Source organism: Oncorhynchus masou, chromosome 18 (assembly GCF_036934945.1).
Source record: "Oncorhynchus masou masou isolate Uvic2021 chromosome 18, UVic_Omas_1.1, whole genome shotgun sequence".
In the NCBI taxonomy this organism is placed as follows: Eukaryota; Metazoa; Chordata; class Actinopteri; order Salmoniformes; family Salmonidae; genus Oncorhynchus; species Oncorhynchus masou.
In genome coordinates, this window is record NC_088229.1 from 39,668,692 (window position 1) to 39,687,998 (window position 19,307).

Sequence of the window (19,307 nt, forward strand, 5' to 3'; positions counted from 1 at the left end):
AACGGAAGAGTGTCCTTCCCTTCTTGATAGCCACATTCATTGAGATAGGTAGGATAGCCTACACATGACTGAGTCCTTCGCGGAAGAGTTTTTAAATCTGCCACACCCTCTTTGATTCAGCTTTTGTTTTGTCAGAGGAGAAATGCATGCACATGTTTAAAAACAATGTGCTTCTTGCTACGTAAAAGAATAGTATAAAATGTCTTGCACAACTAACTATTTGTTTTTATCACTTTACACATTTATTTTGGGATCCACCCCAGTAAACCTAATTTGCCTGATGATGTGCGAGTGGAGGACAGTCTCATTTCGCACAAGGGAATTTTCATCCACGTTCCCTCTCCCCGTCGCCTCTCCTAGATTGCCTTTGACCTTTTTCAAAAGGAGGCAAGAGAGGATGGAGGAGAGAGGACACAGGAGTTTAGCAAATTCAATTGAGAAATGGCCATTGACTTGAATGGGGATGACCTTTCTATTCGTTCTATTTCCATGGTTACCGCCACCTCTAATCCTAAAACTTGACCCTCATGGCCACACCCACACTGATCGCTTCTACCAATTTCCATTATTTACTAGGACCATGGGCCTATTCATAAAAACACCCATTTGAACCTCTTCTTTTTTACTTGCGGCGTACCCAGTGTCTTTTTACAATTGCATTTATACTTTGGAGTCAGAAAGTTGCAATTACGACACTTCTACAGTCTATGGTCACACAGATAATTTTGATAAATATAACTGTCTACTCACCAAAATCCGCCACTCAACTGTCTGTCTCTGTCTGTTCCCCACTATCAAAGCTCTTGCATTCTAATTCTTTAGGTTCTTTCCCCATGACAACTATGGCATTATGTTTTGTGACATCATCAGCAAACCATGAACATAGTATTTAGATTGTTCTATCCATTCTACATCATGCCCTACTGTTACATCATTGAAAATCATGACCGAATAGTATTTAAGCAGGGGAAAATACACTCATTATGAAGATTAGTGGAATCTGTGTGGGTAGCTGGACAGGTAGGATGACTGACAGTGAAGGTGAACAGGTGGTCACGTGTCAGGAATGGATGAGACTGGGGCAGGAATTCCTTTAACCATAAAGTGGTATATTTACTGAGTAGTCTGTGCTGCATCACAAAGGAAACAGATAACATGTATCCAATCAAATTCATAATCAAAGATCAAATCATATCATCCATTATTAACATCATTTAGGGAATTCAACAGTCCAGTTCATTAAGAAGTCAATAGTAATCATCCGCGAGTCATTTAGGCTCGTAACTATTTATCATAAATCATGAAATAATACAAACAGTGAATACAATACAAAATATAATCCCATTATCAAAGTCAATCAGTTAGCAAACAATGACGTTTCTCATTTCACTCTTTCAATTGTCTTCATGTGTCCATATAATTAATTTCCATACACATGAACCATATCGATTGCATAATTGGCCTATGACGATCCGTAGGGATGTAATCATTGACAATTCACATTACAAAATATGTTTGAAGCGTGCGCTCCAAGCCGCGCTCCGCGGTGATAACTATAAACAATAACTGAATGGCCCACTCTCCCGATCGCCACAGATAATTCAGATGAAAGGTAAGAGTCGGTGGACTTACGTGGATTCATGGACGCACAGAACTTCTGGATCAGATGGTGTTAAGGAAGAGAAAGCAGCGAGATCAGGCGATGGCAATTTCCTCCTTTTATGGAGTTGAGATCGGTCGGACATTTCCACCTGACCTAATTAAAGCGCCCCTGGCCCTGCTGAGTAAATGGCAATGAATTAAAGGCTTATTCCACCAACTCCATGGGCCTTTTCTACACATTAATAAAGTAATTCATATGAACAATACTATTAATATCTTAAATAGATATGCTAGCAAGTCAACCACCCTTGCTAGACGATGACGCCAACTCAACCCCCCAAAAAGTCAAGCCATTTCAGTTTTCTTGATTTAACTTTGAAACATTTCCCTTGTAATAATATCAAAACAGGTAAAGGGAAAATGGACGCTGTGTACATTCTCAAGGCTGTACCCATAGTAGTCATGAGAGGGCAGCACAGTTACAGACGCATACATATCATACTCCCAAAACATGTTAACCTCTCACCGTTACAATAACAAGGGGTATGACATTTGTGCGTCTGTAACCTTTTCACTCATCATTTTTCACGATTCATCCAGAACTATCCGCAATCATGGTAGCATCCATATTAATGTAGTAGTGTTTAGAAACATTCTATTCTTATTTGTGTCCAAAATAACACAATACGTTTTTATAAAATAATCTGAAACACAACCAAAACAGCAAATGCATCCAACAAGTTTAAAGAGTCACAAACTTGATGCAATCATTGTGTGCTAGGAATATAGGACCAAATACTACACTTTGGACTACTTTAATACTTGTGGTCCTTTAAAATGGGGGGACTATGTATAAATAATATATATCCCATTTAGCAGACGCTTTTGTCCAAAGCGACTTACAAGTCGGCTGGGGCCACTACTTTTACATATGGGTGGTCCCAGCGGGAATCGAACCCACGACGCTTGGCGTTGCAAGCGCCATGCTCTACCGACTGAGCCACACAGGACCCATAAAAGGTGTTGTAGTTTCTAAACGGTTTCATCCAGTATGAACAATCCTCAAATTAATGCTAACAATCTGCACTTTAACCTCATAGTAATGTATTATTTCAAATCCAACGTGCTGGAGTACGGAGCCAAAACAACAAATAATGTGTCACTGTCCCAATACTTTTGTAGCTCACTGTACCGCTATGCAGCTGTAGGATCATAATTTGATCATTCTTTTGCTTCTGAGAATTTCCCTTTACAGCAGGAAAGGCAAACTTGTAGTGTATTTAAACCCCTACAAAAATGTCCATTAATTATACACGTTGGACTACTTTAATACACATATAAGTGAGTATTTGTCCTTGTGTCTTCAAGACACCAACAGTTATTTTGATGAGCTATTGGCTGTGGTAGACCGACAGTGCATTAGGAAAGTATTCAGGCCCCTTCACTTTTCCCACATTTATTTTTTTACGGTACAGCCTTATTCCAGAATGGATGAAATAAAACAAATAAAAACCTCATCAATCTACACACAATACCCCATAATGACTAAGTGAATACAGGTTTTTAGAAAGTTTAGCAAATTTATTACAAATATAAAACAGAATTACCCCATTTACATAAGTATTCGGATCTTTTGCTGTGAGACTCGAAATTGTATCCTGTTTCCATTGAATTGAATTGAATTTATTTTGGGTAACAGACATATACAACAAATGTATAATGTGGACCTAGAGGATATCACTTGAAAGTATTAATTAAAATGCTTGTTTCTAAAGTGGTCCTCCATGGTAAAAACAATGACACATATAATGATTTAAAAGGCCAGTCAAAATGACAAACAACCATAAATACATTATTTTATATTGACATGCTATAAAGTGGCACTATTCGCTGCACTTCTCCCTAACCTTAAAAATCATCCATATTCATTTCACATTAAAACAATCTATTCATTTCACATCATAATAAAAAATGAAACACCTGACCAAGCAGTAGGGTGTATAAGGGGCAGTGGAGTGGTTTCTCTTACTCAGACAACCTTGTCCAAATGAAAACATTTGCCTGCTTTTTAAAGCTATTTTTACTTTTTTTCTTTGCTTGATCTCCAAGGAAAGACAATTCCACAGACAAATGCCCGTATGGGAAAAACATGTTCCTCGCAGTACTGTTTACTCTTGAGATTTTACAAGACATAACACCAGGTCTGGTATTGTGACTGTGTTGGTTATAGACCATGTCAATGTGGTTTTTCATGTAACCTGGGGCATGATTATTTAAGATGTTAAACGTATTATTAAGTTTAAGTTGGTCCACTCTGGACTCCAAAGGCAGCAAGCCCATCTCCTGGAACTCCTGTACCCGTATGATATTCAGCATATACCTGATAACATTATATCAAGGTTGAGACAAGCAGTTTCTTAACATTAATGTTAAAATATCTAGAGTTACAATACAAACATTTCAATTTATTTGCCATTTTAGAAAGAATTTTAGCAGCAATCGGGTGAATGTAGAATTTTAGCAGCAATCAGCAAAAATGTCAGAATAATAGTAGAGAGAATGATTTATTTCAGCTTTTATTTATTTCATCACATTCCCAGTGGGTCAGAAGTTTATATACACTCAATTAGTATTTGGTAGCATTGCCTTTAAAAAATTTTAAACTTGGGTCAAACGTTTCGGGAAGCCTTCCACAAGCTTCCCACAATAAGTTGGGTGAATTTTGTCCCATTCCTCCTGACAGAGCTGGTGTAACTGAGTCCTTGCTGAGCGGCCTTTCAGGTTATGTTGATATAGAACTTGTTTTACTGTGGATATTGATCATTTTGTACCTGTTTCCTCCAGCATCATCACAAGGTCCTTTGCTGTTGTTCTAGGATTGATTTGACTTTTCGCACCAAAGCACGTTCATCTCTAGGAGACAGAATGTGTCTCCTTCCTGAGCGGTATGACGGCTGTGTAGTCCCATGGTGTTTATACTTGCGTACTATTGTTTGTACAGATGAACGTGGTACCTTCAGGTGTTTGGAAATTGCTCCCAAGGATGACCCAGACTTGTGGAGGTCTCCAATTATATTTCTGAGGTCTTTCTTTTGATATTCCCATGATGTCAAGCAAAGAGGCACTGAGGTTGAAGGTAGGCCTTGAAATACATCCACAGGTACACCTCCATTTGATTCAAATTAAGTCAGTTAGCCTATCAGAAGCCAAGACATCATTTTCTGGCATTTTCCAAGCTGTTTAATGGCACAGTCAACTTAGTGTATGTAAACTTCTGACCCACTGGAATTGTGATACAGTGAATTATAGGTGAAATAATCTGTCTGTAAACAATTGTTGGAAAAATTACTTGTGTCATGCACAAAGTAGATGTCCTAACCGACTTGCCAAAACTATAGTTTGTTAACACGAGATTTCTGAAGTGGTTGAAAAACAAGTTTTAATCACTCCAACCTAAGTGTTATTTAAACTTCAGACTTCAACTGTACTTGTGTTCTGTTGGTCAGATGAGACCTAAACCAATTCACTGCTATATAATTTAGACCCATCCATTTCCGTTTCATCAGGAGAATATCATGGTCCACAGTGTCAAAAGCTTTCTGCAAGTCTAACATGACCACACCTGTACAGTTCCCCTCCTCACTTTCCTGCTTAATGTGGTCAAAATGGTGGATAAGGAAGTATCAGTGGAATGAGCTGTTCTAAAGCCAGATTGTAGTTCATAAAGAAGTGTTCGCTCGAGAAAGTATCCCTCAAGTTGATTTAAAAAAAAAGGAATCTTACAACAACTTTGGATAAGGTGCTGAGCATCGACACAGGCCTGTAGTTTCCTACGTTTGTTTTACTGCTCGTCCTGTTGAGTGGAACCACCCGGGCTGTTTTGAGATCCTTGGGAAATGTACCACTACTAAGAGAAAGGTTTACAATACGCGTTATCATTTTAGCAGTGACACACAAGATTCCTTTATGAATCTCGCAGGAAGGTTATCCAGCCCAGTTTCTTTGTTTCTGCTCCTTAAGCATTGTAGACTGGAAACATTGTCCTCTGTTACCATGCACAGCTCAAACAAATCATTTGTGATACCTTTGCTATGGTAAATGAAAGACTGGCCATAGTGTCCAGAGCAGGTGGGTTACTTCTTAACCAGAGATGAGGCTATAGTGGTAAAAAAAAATGTGGTAAAATAATTTGCAACCTTTGCCTGTTCATAACATAAAACATCCTCAATATCCAGGCCAATACTACAGGATTTTACCTTATGGGGGAGTTTTTGAGCCAATGTCCTTTAACATTTTCCACAGTTCACAAGGGCGATGTAAGCTGTCATTAACGACGCCTATATAGTGTTTGGATTTGACCTTATCCATTTTGTATCTGGCCTGGTTTCTACAGTTAATATAACCGTCATAATCTTGTTGTTGATTAGGTCCTTTTGAATCTGACCAGGTAGCTATTCCCTTTTCCTTACGAGGTCTAAGATCTCGGAAGTGATCCATTTCCCTGACCGCTGTTTGATACAACTTTGTTTCATCAGAGCCAGAGAGTCGAGTGCAGACAAAAACATATCTTGATCAACAAGCTTGATCAATATCATCACAGTTTAGCACATGAGGCCAATCCAAAATTCCAAGTACTTCTACAAAATGTCCTTTTGAGTATTGTTTCATAGACCGTACCTACCATGTATTTATTACCTGGCTCTAATAGCATTTTGGATTTATTTCAGGGTACAGTAGGTTACCATATGATCACATAAACCAATATTTAAGACTCCTGACAGACAGACGTTCTCTTGATCTGATACAATAATCAAATCCAAAGTTGATTTACTGTCAATACACACCTGGGTTGGCTCGGGTGTGTATTGAGATGTTTCTACCACTTGATTGGTTTCCACCTGTGGTAAATTCAATTGATTGGACTTGATTTGGAAAGGTGCACACCTGTCGATAAAAGGTCCCACAGTTGACAGTGCATGTTAGAGCAAAGATCATGTCATGAAGTGGAAGGAATTGTCCGTAGAGCTCCGAGACAGGATTGTGTCGGGGCACAGATCTGGGGAAGGGTACCAAAAGATTTCTGCAGCATTGAAGGTCCCCAAGAACACAGTGGCCTCCATCAATCGTAAATGGAAGAAGTTTGGAACCACCAAGACTCTTCCTAGAGCTGGCCGCCCAGACAAACTGAGCAATCGGGGGAGAAGGGTCTTGGTCAGGAAGGTGACCAAAACCCAGATGGTCACTGACAGAGCTCCAGAGTTCCTCTGTTGAGATGGGAGAACCTTCCAGAAGGACAACCATCTCTGCAGCACTCCACCAATCAGGCCTTCATGATAGAGTGACCAGACGGAAGCCACTCCCAATAAAAGGCACATGACAGCCCGCTTGAAATTTGCCAAAAGGCACCTAAATACTCTCAGACCATGAGAAACAAGATTCTCTGGTCTGATGAAACCAAGATTGAACTATTTGGCCTGAATGCCAAGTGTCACATCTGGAGGAAACCGGAAACCACTCATCACCTGGTCAATACCATCCCTACGGTGAAGCATGGTGGTGGCAGCATCATGCTGTGGGTATGTTTTTCAGCGACAGGGACTGGGGGATTAGTCAGGATCGAGGCAAAGATGAACGGAGCAAAGTACAGAGAGATCCTTGATGAAAACTTGCGCCAGAGCACTCAGGACCTCAGACTGGGGCAAATGTTCACCTTCCAACAGGACAACTACCCTAAGCACACAGCCAAGACAACTCAGGAGTGGCTTTGGGACAAGTCTCTGAATTTCCGTGAGTGGCCCAGCCAGAACCCGGACTTGAACCCGATCGAACATCTCTGGAGAGACCTGAAGATAGCTGTGCAGCAACGCTCCCCATCCAACCCTACAGAGCTTGAGAGGATCTGCAGAGAAGAATGGAGAAACTCCCCAAATACAGGTGTGCCAAGTTTGTAGCTTCATACCCAATAAGACTCGAGGCTGTAATCTCTGCCAAAGATGCTTCAACAAAGTACTGAGTAAAGAGTCTGAATACTTATGTAAATGTGATTCACTTTCATAAATTGCTTTGTCATTATGGGGTATTGTGTGTAGATTGAGAGGGGGGGGCAATTGAATACATTTTAGAATAAGGCTGTAACGTAACATAATGTGGAAAAAGTCAAGGGGTCTGAATACTTTCCAAAGGCACTGAATACCTAATATATTATCTGACATGACTGTCACAGTTTTTTAAATCATTCATGTTATTGTTAGCAGGCGATGCATTAGGTCAGCATTATAGAGACTGTGAAAGGGTTCGACTGTAGTTTACAAATTATTCAAAAGCTGAGCATTTTAGTATGGGGAGATGAAGAGCAATAGAGTTCTGTGTGTATTTGGTGGGGGAGAGAGAGAAAGACGGAGAGAGAGAGACAGAGAGAGAGGGAGAGACGGGAAATAAGATGAAAGGCCCCGCACAGCAGTTGTCTTATTACCAGTTATTAAAGTAGGTTTTCCTGGAGCAGTGAAAAAAAGAGAAGGAGTGTGTGTGTGTGTGTGTGGCTGGTGCAATGATTTGGGATCTCTTCCCCCTCCTCCTCCTTGCCTATACAGAGGAGGACTGAAAGAGGGAGAGGGAGCGAGAGAGAAAGAGAGCGAGATTAGAGTACAGTGAGAGAGAAATCAACACTCAACGAGGGGAGAAACCCAAGAGACGAGAGTGAGAAGAGACAGAGCGAGAGATACAGGAGACAAGTCACATGAAGAGAAGAGAGGAGACACATCTCTGTAGCTGTCGAGCTGAAGCCAAGTGGGAGTAGTGTGTTCCGTTGGACTAAATCTCTTTGCTTTTCAGAGCCCACACACAGACACAAGTGAGTGTGTGTCCTGCTGGTGCCTTAATCGTGAAGTGTGTGTGCTATATGCTCGGGACTTTGAGTGTGCGCGTGTGTGAGACCATGTGGAGGTTCGCGACCTTGTTCCTTCTAGCCCACCTGGGGCGCAGTCTGACAGGGGCATGGAGAGCCTCCCTGCCGCGCCTGCAGTTCACTCACTCAGGTAAGACAGAACCCCTCTCTCTCTCCCTCCCCCACACGCCCTGCTGTCTCTTGTTAGTGTGGCTCGCATTTCTCCTGTCTGCCCACACATTGTGTTATCTATTAATTGTATTATCTAGTTCAACGTCTGTCCCTTTCACTGCTTTCCTCGTTCCAGGACACTTTCTTACACGGTGAGGGATCAGCTACAGTGCAGGAGAGAATGGGATGTTTGTGTGATGATGTTTGCGTATGATTGACGGAGTGCAATTATTGTGCGAAGATGTGTGTCATCGAAGGGGCAGGCTTTTTTTTCCATTTTCTAAGGAATGATTATGACAGTGTATTTATCTGTCTTCTAATAGAGAGGTATGTTAAGATCTTTAGTCTGTGCTAATGTAAGTATTGAGAGATATGTGAGCTGCTCCATCTGCTCATGTCTGAGAATGCAACAATCCCGAACCCCCAGTTGGGAGTGATAGTCTAATCAGTCGTATGTGAGTAACATATAACAATTTGATTCAAGGCTGAAATGTACGTGACCTAGAAAGTAGAAAGGGAACTTGTGCACAGGGAGAAGCTAGTTGGATTTAGTTAGTTCGGTCAGAGTGAAGGTGTCTGACGTTTCATTTCCTGCATCACTTCTGCTTTGCGGGACTCCATTTCAGTGCTACATCTGGCTGCTTTTGAACATGAGCGTCACAACGCGGAGTACAATATCAGAGGTACGGAAGAAAATAAAGCCCAGAATCTTTAAAAAAAGGACTGGAAATTCTTTTGGACCTCGCTATATGTCTGAACGCCTTTATTGCCCTTTAACCTCTGCTCTTCACGGGTCAGATTCACCACTAGGTCCTGATTCCAGATCAGATCCTGGAGGTCCACGTGTGAGGGAGCTGGTCTTAACCCCACCATGACTGATTGGGTAAATCAGCTTGGCCGCCTGGTCCCTCTCTCTCTCTCTCTCTCTCTCTCTCTCTCTCTCTCTCTCTCTCAACCCAGCTTGCCTTAATGACTAAATGATACCAGTTATTCAATCTCTGCGTCGGGCCAGCCAGCCAGCACTGGACTAAACCGCCTGCCACCCCCCCCAAATCCTAACGGCTCAATTATTCCAGTCGCTTGTCGACTCCAGCCCTTATTTCCCAAATGATAAATGACAGCTGGGGATTGGGTTCTTGCCTCCCACACACAAAAAGGACATTTTACTGCTGCGAATGATGTGAAATGTATAGCGGCACATATAAAAGCCTAATGAAGCAATGCCAGCTGTTAAGCCATGTAGAATGATTGGGAACCCCACACAAGCCGGGTTATAGAGTTGCCGTTTGATGACGCTCACCTTGCCCCGGCTGCCTTGAACAGTTCACCCGCTCCTCTCGTGACCCGCGAGGATGCATCATTACCCTGTACAGTGATTGGAGAGGCGGCCATGTTGGGAAGGTCATTATCGTGTTGAATGATAAACGCAAGACATTTGTGACATAAATTGGAAGTTAGTCCATCGTCTCAAGATGATGACACTTTCCCCTTTCACCCGAGGGTGAGGGTGGTGCCGTGAGGATTGGTACCCCTTCTTCCTGGCAACAACCTTGACAACGGTAGACGGTGGTTTTGCAGCCTTGAACTAAAGCTGTGCTGTAATGCTCAGACAGAGAGCTACCTTTGCCAAACATCTGATTATGATGAATACGTATTTATTCAGAAAGGTCAAAGGGCAGGGTATCCACGTGTGCCTGGTTGAGTGGTGAAAGAATCCAGATGTCAGGGAGTGTGTGTTTGTCTGTTTCCCAGGCATCTCCAGTCCTGCCTCTCTAATTGCACTGTAATTGGTGAAGTGATAACCCCATTTCCACAGGAAACGGGCCCCAGTTTCCTCATTTCTCTAGTGGCACACCGCACAAAGTCTTCCCACTGGGAACCGTGAGCCAGACAACTCAGCTATGGGGCCCGTGTAGAGAAACAGGTAGACTGACTCAGACACAAAGACAGACACACACACACACACACACACACACACACGCTAGCAATCCTCTTGATAATAAAAAAAATGGTAATGAGGGAGATTAATGATAACTACTCTATTGAATCATGATAGACAGGATGCTTAGCACCAGTTTGAGGAAAATAACCATCTGTTTTAAAATGGACTCCCACCATGGTGTGTGTGTGTGTGTTTGTGTGTGTTTATGTGTGTGTGTGTGTGTGTGTGTGTGTGTGTGTGTGTGTGTGTGTGTGTGTGTGTGTGTGTGTGTGTGTGTGTGTGTGTGTGTGTGTGTGTGTGTGTGTGTGTGTGTGTGTGTGTTTATGTGTGTGTTTATGTGCGTGTGTGTGCGTGTGTGCGTGAGCATGCGTGCACATTCCTGCCTGCGTCAATGTTCATTTTAGTCTGTGTGTGTGTCTGTATGTGCCCTTGTCGTGTGTGTTTGTGTGTGTGTGTGTGTGTGTCTGTGTCTCCTGATGCAGGAATGTTCGTAGCTGAATCACACGCCACACATTCACCCTAATCACATAGACGCACATCAGTTTGCTCCCATGACTGAGGTAATCTAATGTTCGCTGGCTCAGGTTTGTTTGGTGGCTAAAAATATACCTCTCCTCCTGATGCCATCCTAACTCACGGCGTCCACATCCACACAGGACTGGAAGAAGAGAGGGTGGTGGGCAGACAGAGACTCGCCCTCAAAAGAATGCCACAGACACCAGAGGAAGTGTTAAGGTCGGGGCATGAGGACACAGGGAGGAGAGGGTGGGGCGAGTGGGCGGTGGAGATATGTCAAAGTTTTTCTTTGATTAAGAGTGACGGGGTCAAGGCTCAACTGGCTGGAGGTCAAGGGTCAGGGCCTTAAGGACCTCGCTGTCACCTTCAGCTTGTCTGAGGACGGAGGCACTCTGCAGTTTTCACAAACACGTTGAGTCTACCCGGACTGAAAATACATGGTTGTTCTGATGAGTTAAGACACATTTAGAAACAAAGACCCTTCTGTTTGTGATCTTGGATTTCAACAAGATTTCCAGGATTCCAATCTAAGCCTTCTCAACTGAACAATGTACCTTTACAAATCTACTTCTCACTAGTTTGTTCCTACACATTGGCCTACATTTACAGTTGAGCCGTTAGCGCGTTACTGCATGAAGCTAATGGACTTTCTACAGCAGACGTGTTGTGTTTTTGCTGTTAGCTGTGGAAGCCAGTCTGACAGGTGAAACACTGACAGTACTAATCCCTCTGAGGGGCTGCTGGTGAGAACAGGCCTGGAACCCCCACTGGGTCGACATGGTCACTGTTGTCAAGGCAACTACCCCAGAGGAAGGATGGGCCCGTTGGGGTTGGTGGGTGCAGCTGGTGTGTTGGGAGAGTGGCAGGAATGTGTGTGTGTGTGTGTGTGTGTGTGTGTGTGTGTGTGTGTGTGTGTGTGTGTGTGTGTGTGTGTGTGTGTGTGTGTGTGTGTGTGTGTGTGTGTGTGTGTGCGTATATGTGTGTGTGCGTGCGTGTGCGTATATGTGTGTGTGCGTGCGTGTGTGTGTGCGTGTGTGCGTGCGTGCGTGCGTGTGTGTGTGCGTGTGCGTGCGTGTGTGTGTGTGTGTGTGCGTGCGTGCGTGCGTGTGTGTGTGCGTGGAGACTACATGTCCGTGTCTGAAAGGGTATTTTAGCTTGGGAGAGGCTGGAATGTGTTTTCTGTCACCCTGAATAAGAGACAATCATCATTGAGTCAGAATGACGCCATCCTGACAGGTGTTCTGGCCATTGGCTCTACAGTCCAGTGTGTGTGTAGAAATGTACAGTATATACAGTACAAATAATATATTTGGGTGTGAGAGAGATGAGATGGGTACACTCTTAACGGGGACTTTGATTGTGAGATTTGAAACGTGTCACTCAACAAGTTTGCCAACAACCAATAGAATGTGTATGCCAGTTGATCTTACAGTCCTCCCAGTTTCTTAAAATAAATATTTGCTACCTCTTTCGTCAGCAAATGAAAGTGATTCAATTAACTCCAAATGGCAGTTTATTTTTATAGTTTCCCTCAGTCTGCTCCCATACTTTTTTTTTTCCCTCTCATGCCCTTCTCCCCATCGATTCATCCTCTTTCTCATCGCAGTGTAGTTCCTTCCACGCGTGCCATGTCTCATTTCTCAGTCTGTCAGTCTCATCACAGTGGCATCAGTCTCATCTCACTGTTCCAGTTTTTCCACCAGACACAGTCTGTCACTACTTCTCAATCTTCTCCAAACCCTCCTGCTTCTATCTTCTATCAAACACATGCAAGCTCAGCTTTAGAGGCAAGCTTTGCTGTCTAGAACCTAAAAGGATTCTTCGGTTCTCCCCAGAACCCTTTAAAGAACCCTTTTTGGTTCCAGGTAGAATAGTTTTAGTTCCAGGTAGAACCCTTTTGGGAACCCAAAAGGGTTCTACCTGGAACCAAAAAGGGTTCCCCTATGGGGACAGCTGAAGAACCCTTTTGGAACCATTTCTTTCTAAGTGTAAAAGGGAAAAGATAATATGTGCAGTTAGAGGAATGTAAACCAATTCCATCCTCCAAATTCCTTCCTATGTGATCTCAACGCCAATTGACATTCTGTACGTTAGTGTAGTTTGTGTGGGAGAAGTGTGGTTTCACAGGGAGAGTAGACTGATAGTGGTGATGGTCATCCTCTGCCAATCGCTACTCTTAGCTCTCCGGCTATGGGGTCTAACCGACGGACAGCCTCTATCATAGTCTCACTGTTGTATCAGCCACCTTCGTCTAATCTGTCTGGGGATGTATTAGTTTGTTTGTCTGACGGACGGACTTCTGACTTATGTCGATCTCCAGGAAGCGCGCTGGAGAAGTGAATAGATGAATGTGTGTTAGACGCTGTGGGAAAGGGTTTGTGCTGAGTCATATTATGTGGGTTTGTGGACTGGAGTCCTAGCCACAGAATACTACAACTCATAAGATTAATGGATGCAGCCTAGTACCACTCATTAGCTGGTCTTTGGAGGACCATATGCGTTGTTATAGCTGGTGTGTGACTGTGTTTTTGATCTCTCGGTCGTCCTATCTGTATTTCATTGAGCTGTCTATACAAATTGTTTGCTCATACGGTCACGTTTCATTAGTCATTGGGTTCTAGACATATTTGTTGCTGTGTTATTGGTGTCTGTATCATATTGTGACTGCGGACTCATCTCTCTGCTGTACGGTGTTCATATTAGGACAGCCTCAGTACTGTGCTGTTGTTGTATTCATCTCTCTGCATCTCTCTCTCTCTCTCTCTCTCTCTCTCTCTCTGTCTCTCTCTCTCTCTCTCTCTCTCTCTCTCTCTCTCTCTCTCTCTCTCTCTCTCTCTCTCTCTCTCTCTCTCTCTCTCTCTTTGTCTCTCTCTCTCAGAGCTGGTCCAGAATGGCCGTCTCCTATCCCTGCCCCTGGCGGCGGGGGACATGCACTCTCTGCTGCCAGATGAAGATGGCCGTCGGCTCTACGTGGCCATGAAGGACAACCTGCTGTCCACCAGCCTGGATGACATCACACAAAACCCCAGCAAGGTCAGACTGCCTGGCTCTCTATAGGCTTCTCACACTACTGAGCCGAACCGAGCCAAACCAAACCAAGCTGTACTGAGCTGTCCTGGTGACACAACCACCGTAATTGTTAGAACTTTTTTGGGGAAAAAAAGACGATTTGAAAAGCAATTATCCAAACCACAGTCTGGTTCTGGTCTGCATGATTGTGTGAAAAAAGGGTAATAGATCCAACACACTTACACTCCCATGAACACATGTATTGATCCAGCTACACTCTTCAGTGAGGAAAAACGTTAACTCCTAGCTGGTTTTCACCATAACCCAGAGAATCTTGTGAGAGAATAGATGTTAGTGGCTGGATGACTGTCAGTCACTGTTCGTTGTCCAGTGTGCATGGAGAAAGTAACGTAGAGGGATAAAGACGCTCAAATGGATGGTAACCAGAATACGGAGGAGTAAGCCACCTCCAGCTGTCTAGCATCCCTTCCTCTTTCCATCAAGCCCCCTGTATCTCTCAATCCCACTCTTTCAGACTAACACTACCTGAAACACACAGCAATCATCACACGTATCCACCTCTCTCCTGTATGTACCCATGCCCACTACCAATCACAGCCTCTCGTTCCTCTCCCTTTCCATTTCCTCCCGCTCAAACTTTCATTCCAATACACGTAGACACACATTTACACAGGGACTCTCTCTCTGACTCTCTTTCCCAGACGGGAATAGCCCCGTATTGTATAAGTGAGGGTTTCATTCTAAGGTCACCCCTGTTCCCACTTCTGCCTGGCAGGAGATTGACTGGAGTGCCAATGCTCCCACTAATAACACCATCCTCTGATCAACCAACCCCTGAGGCATTCCTATTGCATGAGTCCCTCACCGCCAGCCCACATCACACACAAGGACGGAAGAGCTGTGCGTGAGCGGGCGTGTGTGTTTGTGTGTGTGTGTGTCTCTGTGTGCAAATGTGACCGATCTCCAACTCTCTATTTACCCATGCCCGCTACCAGCATCATCCTAATTTCTCTCCTTTTCCATATCCTCCCTCTCTTTCTTTACTTAAAAAAAAAATCTGGTTCCTTTTCAGTCCCTTGCTAATTGAGTTGCATGTTGCACAGGGATTAGTGTAGGGTCTATGCATTTCCACATCTTTGTCCATGTGACAGGGCATAGAACTGGTTATACAAAACTCCCCTCCAAGACATAGTATTCGTCACAGATGGTGTATTTATATATTCCCAGTGTGAATGCTGGTGGTCGCCCAGTCTACTCCCCCCTCTGGTATTCAGTGATAGCATTTAGTATTCGATGAGCATCCCCGTTAGGTGTTGCCAAGGCAGCAGCTACAATTCCTGGGGTACAGACGGAAGTTAAGCATATCGTCATATACGAACTTTGTGCATCATACACATGTATGGGGTTGGCAGGTAGCGTAGTGGTTAGAGCGATGGGCCAGAAACCGAAAGGTTGCTCGATCGAATCCCCCGAGCTGACAAGGTAAAAATCTGTCGTTCTGCCCCCGAACAAGGCAGTTAACCCACTGTTCCTAGGCCGCCATTGTAAAATTTGTTCTTAAAACTTCTTCAGGATTGGTGAGTCCCCCCCCCCCCCCGCGGGACGGTTGAGCTAATGTAGGCTAATACGATTAGCATGAGGTTGTAAGTAACAAGAACATTTCACAGGACATGGACATATCTCATATTGGCAGAAAGCTTAAATTCTTGTTAATCTAACTGCACTGTCCAATTTACAGTAGCTATTACGGTGAAAGAATACCATGCCTTTGTTTGAGGAGAGTGCACATTTTTGAACATGAAAAGTTATTAATAAACAAATTAGGCACATTTGGGCAGCCTTGATACAAAATGAACATAAATGCAATGGTTCATTTGATCAGTCTAAAACTGTGCGCATACACTGCTTCCATCTAGTAGCCAACATCTAAATTGCACCTGGGCTGGAATAATACATTATGGCCTTTCTCTTGCATTTCAAAGATGATGGTACAAAAAAATACACAAAAAACGTCATTTCTTTTCTTTGTATTATCTTTTACCAGATCTAACGTGTTATATTCTCCTACATCCCTTTCACATTTACAAAAGTTTCAAAGTGTTTCCTTTCAGATGGTACCAAGAAAATGCATATCCTTGCTTCAGGGCCTGAGCTACAGGCAGTTAGATTTGGGTATGTCATTTTAGGCGAAAATTGAAAAAAGGGTTAAGAGTTAACTGACTTGCCAAGTTAAATAAAGGTTTAATAAAAATAAATAAAATACATGTATTGCTAGTTTGAGTTACCTGAGGTGGGAGAGAGTTCCCTGTAGTCATGGAGATGTATAGTACTGTGCATTCCCTAGCCTCTGTTCTGGACCCCTGGTAGCATGTGTGTATGGGTGTCTGAGCTGTGTGTTAACTGATTGTACAGACAGTTTGGTACTTTTAATATGTCAATACCTCTCACAAAGACCAGTAGTCAATCTCCCCTCTACTTTGAGCCAGGATAGATTGCCGTTCATGATATTGATGTACTTGAAAGGCTTTACAATGAAGAGCTGGCGAATATAAGTGGCAATAGAGTCCACTAGCATCCTCGGTCATTTTCCATTGAAGTTGTCACAACCAGGGGGTTTGTCATTATAGATAGATAGCAATACTTTTTTCGCCTCTTCCACACTTACGTTACAGAACTCCAAATTACAATGCTTGTCTTTCATTATTTGGTCAGTTAAGCATGAGTATGAAGGCTCAGAGTTTGTTGTTGGCATGTCATGCATAAGTTTGCTAATCTTGCCATTTAAAAAGTCATCAAAGTTGTTGGCAATATCAAAGGGTTTTGTGATGAATGAGACATCTGATTCAATGAAGGATGAAACTACGTTTCCCTTTTGGCCAACATTTCATTGAAGATACTCCACATTTTGTACAATCATCGTTTATAAAAATGTACCTTTTGTTTTCGTAGTACAATTTCTTCTTATTATTTTTGTTGTTGTTTAGTCTCATAATTTCTCTTTTTACAGTACGTTTGCCAATCGACTGGACAGCCAGATTTATTTGCCATTCCTTTTGCCTCGCCCCTCTCAACCATACAATTTCATAATCCCTCATCAATCCACGGTGAATTAGCCGTTCTAACAGTCCGTGTCTCAGTGGGTGTATGCTTATCGGTAACCGGAGCTTTTAAAAATGGAAAGCTGAAATGAAGAAAGAAAGAAAAAACATCTTTATCTTGTCACGTGATCTCTGCTACGGCCCCTAAATGACTAACTCAGTGGACATGCTGTGGAGGTTAGTCATCTATGGTGGCATGATATCACCTCATCATGGTGGCATGATATCACCTCATCATGGTGGCATGATATCACCTCATCATGGTGGCATGATACCAGATCATCATGGTGGCATGATACCAGATCATCATGGTGATACCAGATCATCATTATTTTTTCAGCTCTACTGGCCAGCAAGTCCAGACCGGGTCCAAGAGTGTTTGATGGCTGGAAAGGACCGGGAGGTGAGGGGTTACCGGTATACACACACACACACACACACACACACACACACACACACACACACACACACACACACACACACACACACAAATACACACACACACACACTCCTAACTCCAATCCCCCTCTACAGTTGGAGTGCGCTAATTTCCTGCGAGTGCTGCAGCCCTATAACCAGACCCACCTGTATGTGTGTGGAACGGGAGCCTTCAACCCTCGCTGTGCCTTCATCCCTACCACCGTCTTCCTCAAGGTAAAGCCACACACACACACACACACACACACACACACACACACACACACACACACACACACACACACACACACACACACACACACACACACACACACACACACACACACACACACTCACTCCTTCCTCAACCAACATGCGCACACCCGGGGGTCCCCCAGGAATATATTGAGGAAAACGGATGCCTATCTCAAGCTTTCTCTCTCTGTCCTTCTACATCTGTCCTATAGCAATACATCCTATACCTGTGTGTTCTGTCTGACTAAAGGCCTAGCTGTCAGCCCCTATAGCTGCGCTATCTGTTGCTACACCTACTATGTGTACTGTACTGTGTGCCCCTATACCCCGATGCCTGCCTGTCCTATGCCTCCGTGTGTTTGCCCCACGTCTCAACGATTCTTAGCTAAACTCCCGTGCTCTTCCTCTCTCTCTTTCTTCTTTCACTTTTTCACACACTGTGTTCAGGTCCCCATGTGTGCTGGTGTCTGTGTTTCTGGGAGAAGGTGCGAAACCCATGAAAGGGGCTTAGACTCCTGAGCAAGGACACGAGGGGCCGCGATGCTTTGAGAGGCCAGCGACGCTGCCTCCCTCACATTGCATTTGACTAATTTTTCTGCCAAATATTTACAGAGATTACGGCCTCCTTAATAGACAAGTCTGGGAGAGTTTTAGAGTTGTACTGTGCATGAGTTATGTGCAGGGGCGGACTGGGACCAAGAATCGTCCCCTGGCATTTCAAACACACCGGACCATTTCATTTTTTTCTTGACGCCCCCATTATTAGCCAGATAATGATAATTTTACGTAAAAAAAAAAAAAAAAACAAGACAGACATGGCCACTGGCTAAACATTGACAAGACCATCTGGCATTTGCCCGTAATGCCAGATGGTCAGTCTTCCCCTGGTCATGTGGCAGTAGCGTGCGTCCATGCGTGAGTGAGTGCACGTGTGTGTATGTGTGTAGAGTGTTTAAATTGTGTCTATTCAATTCTGTTTCTTTGGCAGTCGGAGCGACAAACTCTATCATTTGGACAGACTGAATGCGGGAAGGGAAAGTGTCCATATGATCCCCACCAGAGAACTGCCTCCGCCATTATTGGTAAGATCACACACAGTATGTCTGTGAGCAAATGTCTTGTATGTGAGTGAGTTCACACCAGTACGAAGACCTGTTTGATGTGGATAATGACGTGTTGGTGCTTTTTCCATGGGTAAGCCTATACAGTGTGTTGGATGATGTGTTTTTCTGTATCCCGTGTCCAGATGGGGAGCTGTATGCTGGGATCTCATCTGACTTCATGAGTCGAGACTCGGCCTTCTTCCGCAGCCTGGGCAGTCGTCATGTGATCCGCACCGAGCAGTACGATTCCTCCTGGCTGCAGAGTAAGGACGTGTATAAATGAAACAATA

At 43.6% G+C, this 19,307-nt stretch overlaps 1 protein-coding gene across 2 annotated transcripts in view; it reads left to right on the plus strand.

Moving 5' to 3' along the window:
• Positions 1 to 8,146: 8,146 nt before the first annotated feature.
• LOC135504570 (semaphorin-3ab-like) overlaps positions 8,147 to 19,307 on the plus strand; it is a 28,640-nt gene continuing 17,479 nt past the window's right edge. The window contains exons 1-6 of one of the 2 annotated variants that reach the window (XM_064923278.1): positions 8,147 to 8,636; positions 13,993 to 14,147; positions 17,583 to 17,645; positions 17,777 to 17,896; positions 18,903 to 18,996; positions 19,161 to 19,280. In XM_064923278.1, coding sequence (XP_064779350.1) covers positions 8,501 to 8,636; positions 13,993 to 14,147; positions 17,583 to 17,645; positions 17,777 to 17,896; positions 18,903 to 18,996; positions 19,161 to 19,280 — 688 coding nt within the window. In that variant the 5' untranslated portion in view covers positions 8,147 to 8,500. The remainder of the gene's footprint in view (positions 8,637 to 13,992; positions 14,148 to 17,582; positions 17,646 to 17,776; positions 17,897 to 18,902; positions 18,997 to 19,160; positions 19,281 to 19,307) is intronic. The other variant, XM_064923277.1, reaches the window with a different exon arrangement.